The 15,468-nt window shown below is 42.0% G+C and overlaps 1 protein-coding gene across 1 annotated transcript in view; it reads right to left on the reverse strand.

Annotated features, from left to right (window-relative positions):
* The window catches only part of snd1 (staphylococcal nuclease and tudor domain containing 1), a 159,890-nt gene that overhangs the window by 108,567 nt on the left and 35,855 nt on the right, over window positions 1-15,468 (reverse strand). Inside the window, exons 12-15 of the mRNA XM_084038890.1 lie at window positions 13,935-14,035; window positions 12,073-12,183; window positions 10,483-10,555; window positions 6,610-6,751 (exon numbers count right to left, since the gene is read on the reverse strand). Of these exons, the coding sequence (XP_083895016.1) occupies window positions 6,610-6,751; window positions 10,483-10,555; window positions 12,073-12,183; window positions 13,935-14,035 (427 nt within the window). The remainder of the gene's footprint in view (window positions 1-6,609; window positions 6,752-10,482; window positions 10,556-12,072; window positions 12,184-13,934; window positions 14,036-15,468) is intronic.

Consider the following 15,468-nt stretch of genomic DNA (forward strand, 5'->3'; position numbering starts at 1 on the left):
AAGTTTGGCACGCTCTCTCCCAATCCCCTGGGTTTCTTTTGACTACTGATGGATTCTTATGAAGGAGTATTTCCCACTTTTTTTGCTGGAGTGGATGCTGCTTCGTTGTGACAGTGATGGGGAAAAATAAAACGCTCTGCATGTGTGTGTGCCTAAGAAACTATTCGTTGATTTGTTTCTTAGATTGGAGGGATGACATTACAGAGTCTTAAAGTTGAACCCTCCCTCCCCAAATTAGACTACACATAGCATTGGTACTTGTATCTTAAAGTGTTTGAATATAACAGTGCTCAATAGCGACAATAATCTGGGACACTGTGTACCTATGTGCATCTAAACCTTTGCTGTTGTCTCTGTAAAATGCTATCAAAGGGAAATATGTTAAGATCTGTTATACAAGGCACATTTGTATTATTATTATTCCCTTTTTTTTAACTGAATAACATGCAAAATTGGTTTCCGAGCTGATTTTCTAACTACCTACAAGCCTTTTGTTTTGTTTGGTACTTTCTGTCCCATTCATGAGAACAAGAACAGGACACATCAGTGTATTAAAAAAAGAAAAATAAGCAAAAAAATGCCAAAGGACAGTCAGCACCAAACTAAGAACTGTTTAGTCAACCTTTTGTAAGATATAAATGTCTTCAGTATACAGCAGGGAGCATTAAAACCAATTTCACATGAACATCTTACTGTGATAAAATCAGCAATTGTGCCCTAAATGACAAGTAGGCATAACAAAAAAAAGATAAAAGTAAGGAGTAAAGAAAATGAGAGAGGTTAAACATGCCTCACAATAACACACTGAAATTTCTGAAGCGTCCTTTATAAAGTCAAACAAAACATGTTCAGAAAAAGTTATTGTAAACTTTAGTCTGTGCTCTATATCTCTTTCTCTCCATAGGTAATACATTACGTACATGCAAACATTTAATAAAATACAATAGGAAAGCCTCCTTAAGAGCAAAGGAGGAGGAGGAGGAGGAGGAGGAAGAGGAGACACTGTTGGCCAAGATCATCTCAACATATTTATAGAAGTAGACCAGGACAGGGCTTCCACGTGGGACACCTTGGCTACGATGGTGCCGGGATAAAGAGAAGAGGACGGATGGGGGATGCAGCATAAAGAAAGGGAAAACGAGAGGAAAGAATGGGGGAGGCTAAATACTGCACACAATTTGCAAAAGTTGTTCGCCGAAGCTATGAAGACCTGAAACTGTATTAATTTAGTTGATGCTCTTATTAAAAGCAACTTTCAATATGTGCATGTACCCAAAATGTACAAACATCATCAATAACTATTATTATTAGTGTTTATTTTTCCATCACTCCCATTTTCATTTTCCTATTTCTAATAATGCTAATCTGTATTATTATTTTTAAACAAAAGCCCTACTAGGGACAGGGACTTAAAAACTATGATGCATACATCAGGTGACTGTTCATTTTTTTATCTATGTTTTGGTATCTGTCCCTACTCAAATAAACCTGAAGTCAGGTCTGTAAGACCTGGATGATGCATATTTTTAAAATGTCAGAATTTGGTGAGGGAACTGAGTGCACACACTGAATGAACAGATTAAAGAGTCAGGTTGTGTCGTTCCCAAATTCTGCAACTCCTAAAAGATGACGAGCGATCATCGGTATCATTTAATAAAAAGGATGTTCTTCATTCGAGTTGTCAGAAGCCAAAACTAATTGGATGAATTCATATTAAGTAATTTTCTTTTCTAATGTACGTTTTACACCCTGTAACGGAGTGTGTTTTCAGGTGACCCGGCATGCAGCAGGAACAGGATCGAGTCGACCTCTCTTCCTCTACTAACCAAGCCAAGATAATGAGCTTTCATCTTGTAGAAACGGGTCTGGAGGGAGTAATGTACTGTGTGCCGTGTCATTAGTGTCATCCCTGCAATTTATACACACATACATCATGTCGCAAAATTCCTATACTAATAGTGCGCATATAAATTAGACTTTTTGCTCATAACCTGCTCGAAGCTCTGCACTCTCCCTTGGCATGTCTGCAGGTATAAATGCGTACTTACAGGACACAGTCCGCTCAGTATGCATCCCATTAGTGTCCATCTTTTTAATGTTATTAAGTTACTAATTTGTGATTTTTGACAAGCCGTTGACAGGACATAATTAGCACTGCGACAGGCAAACAAACAAGGACCTAAAAGCTGGGGGGATGTGAGAGTGTGCACATTTGCGTGTTATTTCAAGTCTTCTTCCTTCCATCACCCATATGACAATCATCCCATCTTATTATTAATCTTTCCTTACTAATCCTTCCCTGTAAACAGCTCCTTCTGCCTCGGTACAAGTGAGCTCCGCACAGGGAGTTCAGCCGTGGGTGAAAGAGCAGGTTGGACGCTTAATGCATAGAAAACAAATATTGTTTTCTTGCAGGCCCCAATGCACAGAAGCACACATCAGATTTCACCTTCACTAGACACAAGCATAATAATCTATAATGACATTAAATATTTAGTTGTTGTTCATGCATACCAAACTCAATTTGTTATTCATTTAGGTATTAAAAATTAGCGTCACATATGGCGGATGATTGATTTGTTGTCGGCTGATGCAGCTCACATTTATGTTCAAGTCGTCGTTCAGACGGGTCTTAAAATGCGTCTCTGTAAGCGCTGTGAATCTTAGTGAGAGGCAGTGTCGCATGCAAGGACACTGATCTGAGGAGGTCATAGCCAGAGTAAGAAATATTTTATTTGCAGACTTTTCCTGACTTGACTACTACACTAAACTTTTTCTTTTTTTGCACACAGACATCTTTTTAGGAAACAAGCCTACACATTTTCTGCTCCACTTCTCCACCATCTTTCCATCTCCCGCACTCACACAGTGCAGGAAGTGTCCCAGCACATACACATACACGCACACACACACACACAGATATCAAAACTCAGACAAATGGCACAAAGCCACACACTGTGAGGGCTAATGCTTCTTGCTGACACTGTAAATCTTTGTGTCCGAGTGATGGGTGTTCCATCTTTTTGACAGATTGCTGCTCAACATACCTTTCTGAGTAACTCTCAAAGTACGCTTCACCTGCTCTGGCCTCCATTGGAAACTCAAAAAGCTATTGAAGCTAGTAAACTTTTATGGCCTTATCACTGCTTGGTCTCCCTTAGCTTCATCAGGCCTTTAGACCCACGTACTCCACATCAATTGTACTTTTTTTGTCAGCCCTTTATCCAACTCTTACTCTACCTCCTCTCCTCCTTTCATCATTCTTATACACCCCTCCACCACTTTCTCAAAAGCCTTTTCCTGCGTAGAAGCCCTTTCCCTTTTCGGAAACAGGATGACTCCTTTGCCCTTTATCAAACTTGTATACGGAAGTGAAACCACGCAGGCCAGCGAGCGGGAGGAGAAGAAAGGAGAGGTGACGTGGGAGGAGAGGAGAGGGAACTTCCCTTCAACTCCCGGAGCAGACCTCCGGCCCTCTTTGAAGCGTGGGCTTCTCTGAGTACCCTTTGTTTTCCACCCCACGTTTTCTCTAAAAAGCACCATCTTTGTCCATCAAGGTAAACTCTGGAGAGGCTTTGAGGTGCCTCACTTGAAACAAGAAATGAATGGGGTTGAGAATTAAATCAGGACAAATAATACAGAAAAAAAAAGGAGGAAAAAACGCCGCTGGCGATAAGCAAGATGGTAGTTCATATTCAAAGATCAACGTACTGTGTGTTTGGTATTATAATTTTGTATTGCTGCGCTACAACACTCAGTGCCTCGGGATCATCTACTGTAAACAGTTTGTTCTTCAATGGCCTCCCACGACATTGTAAATGAATAAAAATCTGGCCGTGATGAAAACAGGATGAAGAGAACAGGGCTAATGCAACCGATGACTAATGCAAGACTTGTTTTGACAGCAACACGCTTTCAGTATACTCTCCATTTGTCTGCGGGTCGATATTTACTCAGAGCAACTTACAATTATGAAGCTCAGCTTATGGCCTTTAATACAAAATGACAAGGTGCAATAACAAATTATTGTGACGCTGGATCTTATAAAAGTATTCAGGTCACACCTTTACGGCTATGGTTAAAGAGTGTTTCAGGAATAAGTGTGCAACGTCGGCAATGAGTTTACATTGTTGCACTGGTTCCCTTATGTCAAAGCCAATGGTTTTATTTCTAATGTTGTTTTTACTTCTGTGGATTGCATTCATAAACTCACAAATCCTTAATTAAAGAAGATGAATTAAGTTATTAAACCGTGTGAGTATTAAACATTTGTTTGCCACAGAGCTTTTTCTGCAGTATGGTAATTTTCCATTGGGCTGCAACAAAACCCCTGCAGCAATCTATAAGACAAGTCTATTCTGTGTCGGAAGGGCATCTTTAATTTGCCATTCCTTCAATGGAAACGTTGCAAGCATATAAATGCAATTGCATTCACTTCAATAACTATATAACTTGAGGAAACTGGATAGGGTAAAATACCCCATTGATGAGAGGCCTATTTAACTTTTAAATACTGAGCACATGAAACATGCATAACTAAGATCTGCTCCCAACACACCTCATTATCTGTCAAGGATGTGCGATAGTTGAAAGAGAAAAGGTCAAAGGGGCTTCTGCCGTTGCAAACGCAGATCAACACGAGGCTCCGGGCAGCCAATTTATCAACTATGTGTCATTTCGAACACAGCCCATGGTGCAGATGGCCGAATAAAACACGGGAAGATAACTTTGACAGGAAAGAGAAAGTGGAAGGAGATAGCAAGTGCTTGGAGATTAGAGGTAGGGAGATAATACGGGGCGTTTTGTGCCTAAGGGCTTCATTTCATGTATGGCTTAACAGCGGTTATCAGATAAAGAAATCCATGCATACAACAACATGCATGCACAGAAACACTGGGGCCACAACCCACCACACATAATATTGCATCTCATAAATATCCCATCTCTAAAAGCAGAAGAAAACAACAAGATGAAGGAGAAAAAATAGGTGATAATGAGATGACAAGACAAAGCACTCACAGACTTACAGTGAGACACACGAGCGATACAGAGAAGTCTCATTGGAATAGAGGTTAAAATACACAAACTAGGATAGGGTATCATTTGTAGCAATCAGGGCTAATCCAGCCTAATGTGTATATTAAAGACAATGTGTCGTCGCATTTTCAGCAGATGAATCCTTTCTTCTGGGGACGACCATAATCAAATACTCTCAAGGGCCATCAGCGCTAATGTGCTCCTTGCAATTTTCTAATAAGCTATGATTGAATAAAATAATTCCTAAAAGTAGCCCGGCTATGTAAACACCATCTCACACACACACCTGACATTTTCACTAAGCACTCTCGTTAAACAGGAAATTGTCAGACACAAACTGGTGCTAAAAAAAAAAGGAAAATCTCACATGGTGATTTTTTTGTTGCAAACTGCTTATTGGCAGGGGTCATGTCAATACATCTTGTAGTGACAGCGGACTGAAAAATGCAATTACCAAAACCGTCAGTGAAGACAATCAGGAGCAAATTACAAAATTAATTAATTCATCGACAATTCAGCCGTGCATAATTAAACTGAGGGTTCGTCAGAAATGTACGGCGTTTGTCCGACTGGAAGTGGAGAGGAACTGTATGGCTGGAAAAAAATGTATGACTGAAATGGAGATGGATCGAATGGGATTTTTATTGCGACTATAACAAAGAGCATCATTCGTTGTGGAGGGGATAAGCATTCTCACCCTTCCCATGATCTGTGAGGATGTGCAAATCATTGTTGGCTGCCAAAGATACAGTCTCAGTGTTTTTATTACTAGCGCAAACTGTCAAGGCGGTCGAGGAGCTAAAATATATGACCAGACCTCCGATCAAACAGTCTGTATTTCATCCTATCTGCATCATGCCCTAAACTACTGTTGTTTTCACACACTGAAAACAAGATGGATAACGCTGAAGGATTGGACTCATTCTTGGATTCATTATTTTAATTTTCTATTCATTTGCTGATTCAATCTTTGTCTATAATGTCAGTAAATAGAGGAAAATGTCATAATATGAAATAACACATGGTGATGTAATCAACTGTATTAATGCATTAATCAACTGCAGCCATATAACTTCCCATTTATTATCTGCCCACATACTGCTCGACAAGTAGGGGACGAATACAAACTAAGGAAGAAAAAATTATACTTTTATATCTATATCAATATTTTTTTTTTCCTTTTCACCAAGCTTACACAGCGCCAGTAAAACAGAAAAGACAGGAGCAGAGAAGTCTAAATTTCAAACGTGGCAGAGAGCCAGAGAGGAGGGAGGGTGAGGTCAAAGGGGACACATGCTGCACACCAACCCTGGTGGGCTATGGGCACAGAGCTACCCCCTTTGCCCTGCCAGGCTTGCCAGCTGAGAGGTGCGGGGAGAGCTTGAACTCTGATATTTGAGCTGGCAGAATTCTCAATTTGTATGCATTTGTTCCAATACACTTTTTTTTTTTAATACGGTCAACAAACTTTCACACGGCAGCAACTAACGCCTGTGCAGATTAAGCGAGCAGGTTAGAGGGGCTTTGAAGGAAATGACCTTGGCACCAAGCATTTAAAAGAACTCTACCCACCGGCAAGGAGGAATGTGATGAGGCAGGTTTCTTTCGGCATGTACAGCTTGAGGCGGGAGCCACTGAAGACGTATTCTACCACAGCTTCTGAACGGCCAGCCCTCTGCAGGAAGGGCAAAAACTGCTTGGCTTTCTGTGTCTCCTAATGGGCAAAAAGAAAGATAAAGGATGTTAGATAATATGTGAAGCAAGAGCCATTTCATAAGCTATGCAACTTTCTTAAAAATGTTAATTGAGCCAAATCTTAGGATGGAACAAAAGTATATAACACCATCTATATTCTTGTTAACACTTTTTTTTTTAAAAACACTTTATACCCCTTTCATTAATTATTTATCAAAGAACAAAACGGTTTCAAGTTGTATTTCAAGTTATTGAATTGCAAATGGAAAATTGAAAATGTTTGATACAGTGTGACATAATCAACCTGGATACAGCATCCACAGCACAACTCAGCCAATTGAAAAGCAACCGGTATAGACGAGACAGACTACACGGGTTCATCGATGACTGACTCTGTGGGCTTTTTCCAGATCTCTCTAAATCTGACTCAACGAAGTCCGCTCTGCTCTCTGTGACACGTCTGGTAACTCGTGCAATCAGAAATTATTCACTCCGCTCCTGCTCCCATCTCTGTCTGCAAGGGTGAGTCACAAGCTTATTGTTGTGCCCGCGCCAAAATTACAAGCGGAGCTAAATCATGCGTATTCGAGGCAGGGCTGGTGATGCAGTGGCAGATTCATAAACCATAAAAAAAAATTTAAAAAAATGGAATATGTGCCTACCTCAGGCATGAGCATGTAGGCATAACAATCAGTCACGGACCACCAGATACCACACCACATTAGTGTGTGTGTTTCAAATTCAAAATTCATTGATAGATTGATGTTAATGTTTCCTTTCCTGTTTTGGGGGGATTGGTACACAACACAGAAGGGCAGTAACAGACGAGCGGGACAGTGAGACTCGAACTCACGACGTTGGGATTAAAAGGGTAGGTGCTTTAGCCATGAGATGCACCGCATAAACTCCACCCACTCCAGTCCAAAATAGCCCCTTGAGTGGGAGACAACAGCACCAAACATTCTGCTGTTCACACAAACACAGCACCTGCAGTGAGTGGGATGTGCAGTCTAACTTGGTTAAGGGGGAAAAAAAAGAAAAAGGAAGAGACATGAGAGGAGAGGCACTCATTATGCAACCTTAAGAGGTACAAGGTGAGTCAAGTGCTTTATCCACACTCCTCCCACCCCCCAGTGTTCATCTCCTACACTCTACGTTTATAAACCTATCTTTGCTCTATTTATGACTGCATCCCACTCAATGTAAATAATCCCTTTTCAGCGAACCTTTAGCGCCGAGCTAAAGGATGCTGACGTAGGGGAGTGTGTATTTGCATGTGGGGGAGCGTCTGTGCACGTGTGCAGCTGTGTGTGGGCGTGGAGCGCACAGGAGAAAAGGGAAAAGACAAGAGGAAAAGGGAGGGGAAGGATGTGCTATTTTTGGTCCTTCAGAATGCTCATTACATTAGCCTAGCCAAACAACTGGTGCATGCGCCTGCACACACGCCTACTGGCACTGACTGGGCAACAATCCTGGAACTGTGCTGCAAATCCTGTGTGTGTGTGTGTGTGTGTCCTGTTGGAATCGCTGAGGGAGGGGAGGAGTTGCAGCTGCATATAATGGCACTGACCTAAACCACTGACAGGGTGGCACTAATAAGGGGGAGTTTAGAAGGGCTTCGCAGTGCTGATGTCACACACAAAAACGCTCGACACAGCACAATCGCGTTAAAAACGTAAAGCCGGCCATAGCCTGCGCTGGGTTACCGGCCGGTTTTTTAATGAGTGAGATGTGTGAAATCTCCAGTTGGAAGCAGGGTGTGGCATATATTGCTTTTTCCCGTTATTAAAGTAAATTAATTATTGAGCACCTCCCAGCGAAAATACTCCCAAGCCATTGCTGCACGTGGAATGATCAATTCAGCCTTTTGAGTTCAGTGGGTTTATAAGTATAAAATGCACTTAAAGCCCTGATGAAATAGCCCAGGGTTGCTCAGTCAGCACAACAATTCCCTGTCATAATTATTTTTACAGGGTCCAGTAATTTATCTGTCCTGCTGACACAATAAGACATAGGGAGGTTACGATGATGACAATGTGGAACGCCATAACATTTGAGAGCAGTTATGCAGAGCAATGTCGGACTTATTGGCCTGACACTAAAGTCCTGCTGGTGTTAAAGAGCTCCAATAACTTGGCTCAGTGCCTCTGCTGTTTAATGTGCCATCACCTTGCATGTGAACAACTTGTACATGACGCCCAGTTCTGGTGGACGCCTCTGAACTAAAAATTAAAAAAAACAGACTAATACAGAAAAAGAGCACCTGATTATATTAACCAAATGTCTCTTTAGAGCCGACGAGTTCAAGTACTACAAGAGAGCTTGTGTGAGAGGGACAATGAGATGCTAATGGCTCTGAAGTTCAATTTTGAATCTTTCACAGTGGACCATGTAGTGGTTTATGAAAATGTATAAGGAGATGGCTGGTCCACAAGTACAGATTTACATAAAGAGCTTGAAGGACTCTGAATAAAAGAATATTATAGCCTTTATTATCATTTATGATAATGATTGATAGCATTTTGAGTTGCGAGATAAAAAAAATGTAAAGAAAAAGCTACCAAGTTGTATAGGTGACAGCTCATTCATACAGGGGAGAATGCCTCCTCACTGTCATGTGGCAAATCTTTCATTAAAAATTAAAATGAAATAAAAGAAAAAAACATAGCTGTCCCCGTGTTCCCCCAGCCAGCCCAAATAGTTGGCAGAAGAGAAAGGTCATAATAACCTGGAACTTAGTGTTTCCCAATTGGAGAAGACAGAACCTTTTTTTAAATAAAAAGAAAAGTTAAAATATTTTCACATCACATTTTAATATCACCTACCTACAAAAAGGGTGACTCGTCCACCACCTGACTGACTGACCTCAATTTCCCTCTCGGGCGCTGCTGTGTGAGAATAGCAACAGCGAGAACAGTGACTGGCGAGCGACAATGACCCATTGTAGCGCTGCATTTAATGTCTGTGTGAGTGCCATCAGTACACTTTCCACTGCTCTGCTCTCCATGTGAGCTCGTCTAACCCAGCCACTCAGTTTGACAACTTTGGAAAGCGTATAGAGACTTAATGAAGGCCACACTTGGGTATAGAAGTGCACTGTGACAACCTCTGGTCATGTAGGACTACAGCTGTTGTGAAACTAAGACGGTAAAAAGAAATATCCCTTTAGAAATAAAGATTCCTCAGTAGTGTGTCTAGAATTAATAATGGAACTAAAACAAGAATTACAGATTGAAGAAGAGAGCGAGCGTGGTGAACAGAAAACACATGGGGATCAGGCTTTAAAACCAGCTTCCAGGGTCTCGCGAACAAAAACACATGCTTAAAACAATGTGTACCAATCACCCATTACGTGTTACTGAGAGATTTTATGGGCTCCCCGCGCTTATGTTCATTTGGTGAGCACTCCCAATCAGGCTTCATTAGCCAAATGATGCCTCCATCAAGCCCCTGGGCACACGTAAACAAGCTAGGACCAAGCACCACTGATAGTTTTATTAATGGCACTGATTATTTTTAGGGGCCGCTTGATTTCTTGAAGATGAAGAAGAAACCAGCTGCGGGGATCAGGGATGGGTGGGGGGGGGACTACAGCGTGTGGTGGAAGTCAGTCACTTTTGGGCACTTGTGGGTTGTGTGTCCACAGTAGAAAATATATCATTACACCAGTACATTTTGAGAGAACACATCATGGAAAAGGCTTTCATTCCGAGTACAATAAAATGTGTACAGATATTCAAAAAGACATACCCCGGAGATGTCAGCCACTCTGTGGATGGGAACCTCCTTCTTGCTGTGCAGCCCTTTCCCATTCTTCACGGCCCTAAGGTCAGTCAAACCACAAACACAAACACAGCTCGAGCACATCACAATACATAAGCTGGAGGCTTTATAGACCTGATGAAATGGGAGCTCTTTTAATAATCACTGTGGATACAAAAAGGGAGCCATTGTGGCTTTGTGAAGAAGAACGTAAATTCGTACCATTTTTCTCTTCCCTGAAATGCCATTACAGCTCAACTGGAAGCCCTAGAGGCAGGATTCCCCCCCACCCAGATAATCTATAGGCCCGAGATGAAAAGTGGAAATGGTGGCAGAGAAATGGTAATGGTAGAGAAATTATTGTTAGAATGGAGGGAAGGCGGGGAAATGGAGAGACAAGGGTTGCTCCTTTAGTGCCAGCGAGGGCTTTAGTGATGATGACCGGTGCTAGTGATCGCCGCTTTAAACAGCCTCTAGGGCCAAATGAGATGACGACCACTGCGGTTGTGGCTATGGGGTCGAATGTCACCTATGGGTCACGGGGGAAGCAGGCCATTGCCTCGAAGATGGAGCGAGTCCATTTATGCAAGCATGTATATATGTGCGTCGAATGGCCTGGGGGAGGTTTTCAAAGGCTTCAGGCCATTGGCCTCGTGCAGTGGGAACTAAAAATAAAACCTAGGCTATGGACAGAAACCTCTCATCAACTCTAATAAGACCCCGCCAGGGACAGAGAGGGAGAGAGAGGGAGAGGGAGAGAGAGGGAGAGAGAGAGGGGGAGGGAGAGGAGAAAAAAAGACAAAGAAGAGCAAGGCCAAAGGACAAAAAGGAAAACTGCTAAGGTGGAGAAATAAGGACAGAATGTGCAAAAGAAGAAGGAAAACAGAAGGGAGAGAGCAGAAAAGGAGGGCAGGTGGGCAATGACACTGCATCAGAGAAAGGAGTGTGAAAGCGTTAGTCCTATAAAAGGAGGCTGTGGCTTCATCTGCTCTACCTATAGCCAGCAGATCTTAATCTATAGCAGAGTAATAAAGCTCGTACTAAATCTCTCCACTGCACCTCTATATAATTATATTCATAGGGCCTGTGTAAAGAGAGCCTCTGATTTAACGTCCAGCACTCACCAAGATCTGTGTGTACAAGTATGTATGTACCTGTATAGTTAAAAAATTAAAGATATAAATCAATATCTGAGAGCGATGGCATGTTTTCTGTTTAGCAGTGCAAAAATAAATGGTGAAAAATAATTAAGTGAATATTTCAACTTTGCCATGTTGGAAGTAACAGCAAATGTAAAAGCTATTTGTAAAAAGAAAATAGAGAAAAAAAAGCCTCAAGGTCAAATTCAACTTTTTTCCCTCTTTCGATGAGAAAAATTTGTCAAGGTCATTACACAACTCGTGGATGGCAGCGGACAGAGTGTGAGCGTCTGCGTAAAAAGGGTTTGTGCAAAAGATTTTTTGCCTTTATGAGAATGAAGACACATTTGAAAGACTCATTGTGTCAAGTGTGTAGGCTCAGGTAAAAGGGAGACGGAAGGCGTGGACGTGGAACGAGAAGAATGTGCGCGTTCCTCACCGAGCCTCCGCGGCAAGCAGCTCGTCGTAGTGGGAGGAGCGTTGGTCGTCATCCTGTCTGTATCTGATGACTGTGGCCAGGCCCTTACTGACCAGAGCCTCCGCTATGTTACTGGCAGAAAGGGTGGAGAGAAGGAGAGAAATTACTTTCATTATAAAACAAAAAACAAAAAAACTTTGTCTTCACAGAAATCTAACACAAAAAAAAGGTCACGATGAATCCAAAAGGTGACGTTGCAAAGGAACAAAGGTCACGTAAATGTTGACATTGCACACTTGGCCTAACCACTTCCTCGCTGTGTTACAGATGTACTGAAGAGAGGAAGAAGGGCGGAAAGAGGGGAGTATTGTTGTTCTTAATGCAGCACTTAGTGGCTACTAGCCCTTGGACATCAGTGTTCTGGTTGACGTGTGGGAAAAGAAATAAAAGGACAGGAGGTAAACTCTTCAGAACTGAGCTTGTGTCATTGAGTGTGCATGTCCCCGTGTTGCAGCGCAGGCTTACTAACTGAATATTACAGACCTTGTTGTGCCCAGTTCCATGTGTGCATGTAACTGTGCTTTGTGCTATGAAGCCCGGCATTAAACAGACATAGAAAAACAGAAGATAAGCGTGGCTTAGAATTGATTTTTGTGGTAACAACAGACCTCTGATGGTTTCAAATCATGCGGCATTAAAGCTCCTCTATCCTGCTTTGATTCAATTTGAACCGCAGAGTAGTTTAATATCTATATCTGCAGTACTGTAAAAAATATACATGTTTCAAACTGATAATCGAAATCTCATCAAAGAGGTGTTTGTAGATAGAAAATAATTGCTTGTACCGAGGCGACCCTTAAATTAAAATACAAAGAAGCACTTTCGGGTTTCTGTGTGATCTACGTTGCGATCGCAAATTCTAAGCTTTAACAAATTATTATTCTGTGTCAGGTGAACCTAACTCTGAAAGCTTTAAACAGAGACTGCTGATGCAATAAAATGATAGCTTGTGAAGCTCCTGAGACTGATTAATGATATACTGTGTGATCTGCCGCTAAGGCCCGCTCATTTGTAACAAATTCCTACTGGAATGTAAAAAGAGGACATTAAAACGTGCATGTATCGGCACTGGTAAAGTCCAAGTATATTCAAATGTATTAATTTAGCAATTTAGCTAGAAAGCTGCCATTCTGGAGTGACGTCATTGCATATGTAATTTGTGACAGTGGTTTCGGTATGATTCAGATTCAGATTAAAGTAGTGCTTCCGGGCTTTATATTTCCTAGCGACCCGGTCTTTCTTTGGTCTGAATGAGACGGCAGTCGAGAAGAGAGACGAGTGAGAGGGGAGAGGACAGGCGATCGAGTCAGCACCTATTGGAGGGCTATTTCTCCTCTGTGCTGCTAGCCAGTGCTACAGCACTATTCACCATTTCAGCATCAGTTTATGAAAACTGACCTTGGCTTTACTCTTGTAAAACTAATTCTTAAAAAAGGTGCTCCACAATAGAGGCTCTCTTTTGGCCATCTGTCCTGTAACCCCTCAGTCTTTGTCCTTTGTATGTGTTGAACTCAGCCAAGTCAAGCACAACATGGGGATGCTCTTACATGATATAAGGCGGCTTCTTTCATCATCTAAATGTTTGGATTATGGATTATTGTTTGGAATGTTTGTTATATAATTGCTGAGAGTGGAACACCTTTTAATATGTCAGCTTAACTTGTTTGACTATGTCGTTTCCACTTTAAGACGTAAATACAGAAATAACAGGGCATGTTTCATTCATGCAGCCAGCTTGACTAACCTGTTAAACTGTATCAACAGTAGGAGAATGAACCTGAAGGGAACAGACCGAAAACCAATGTTAAACTATTGTTACTTACATGCCGCCAATTGTGACTGTAGCACAGGTGCGTTCTGAGAATGCGGGTGTGCTTTCTCCTGGACCGGTAGCTGCTCGGATGTAGTCAACTGTCACATTGACCTAATGGGGCGAAGCAAGAGAAGGGGTCAGAAACAACACCAAGTACAGAGACAAACTCAGAGCAACACCAGTTAAGGTAAGAATTAGTGTAGGGAGTGATCAGACGTGTGTGTGTGTCTGGCTGTGTGCGTGTGTGTGTGTCTGTGTGCGAGTGGGTCTGTGTGTCCCAGTTCTCAAGGTCACCCCCAGTCAATGTGAATCACATCAGGCAGCACTGTAGATCTCCTCGGGGGAGCAGTATTAACTCACTATGGGTGCTTGGGACAATGCACACGTGCACACACAGACACACACCCACACACACAGTCATAGAGCCCAAATCATTCTACACTCAAAACAGCTCCCTTGGGACAAACTCCAATCCACCCACCCTGAAAATACAATTTTGTCACTCAGCTGTGTTTTGTGTGCGTGTGTGTGCGTGTCTGTCCACAGTCATGTGACGGGGAAAGCCTGCTTTGCACACAGGAAGACACAGCAGGGATGCAGCTGTACCTCTACACACAAATTGGCAGTTTAAAGAGCCACGTGTCAACCAGTGTGAGGGGGGGCAGATGGAAAATAATAAGATGGATTATGGTGTTTTTTGGAGGCCACAGTGGCTGCACCCCTACATACAAAAGAGTATGTCAGCTGAAACTACTATATGTTGCAAATGCAACAAAAGCCAAAGTTAAGACTCATGAGGTGAAAACACTAGCAGTGTCTGGTAATCAAGGTAATCCATTACTACATAATAATAACCATCTCCTCACACACACACCCATATCCAAACAGTCGTTCCATCAGTAACAGAATTGGTTCGTGATATTCTCAGCCGCAGATTATGCAAAAAAAATCCCCAATTCCATTCATTTTAACCATGCAAATAGCCCAGTCATATTGTCTTTTAGGAAGTGTTATCCACATGCAAGCTCAACATTGCCTCATAGCCCAAACATGAGTCTGATGTCTCTTCAGTTAAATAGAAAAAAAGAAGTCACTCAAATGGAGCACGTTGTGGTGTACGTTTCTGTTAAATGGCTAAGCACTGCCAGAATTGAAGAATAGAGGACAAACAAAGCAATGAAAAACAGGAAGCCTTCATGTTTGCTAGGGAGGACAAAAATAAAATGAAACAAAAAAATGGAAGAGCAAAACCCAAGAAAAGGGAGAATTTTGGGGAGGAGATTGAAACGCACAGGTATATAATATCATGCAGGATGTCATGTGGAACCAGTGGTTCCCCATTAGGCAAGGTGATGACAGATTAGAAACTTTGACTAGGGCTGACCGATAAATCGTATTTTCATCGTCATCGCGATATGAACATGCGCGGTTAACACATCGCAAAAGATGCCTGAAACGCGATGAATAAAAATCATTTTATTTACATGCGCCATGCATTCACACCATTTGGCCAATCAGATGAAGCAACAGCTAGCCGTCGGCGC

The sequence above is a fragment of the Eutrigla gurnardus genome (genome assembly GCF_963514095.1).
Source record: "Eutrigla gurnardus genome assembly, chromosome: 21".
NCBI lineage: Eukaryota > Metazoa > Chordata > Actinopteri > Perciformes > Triglidae > Eutrigla > Eutrigla gurnardus.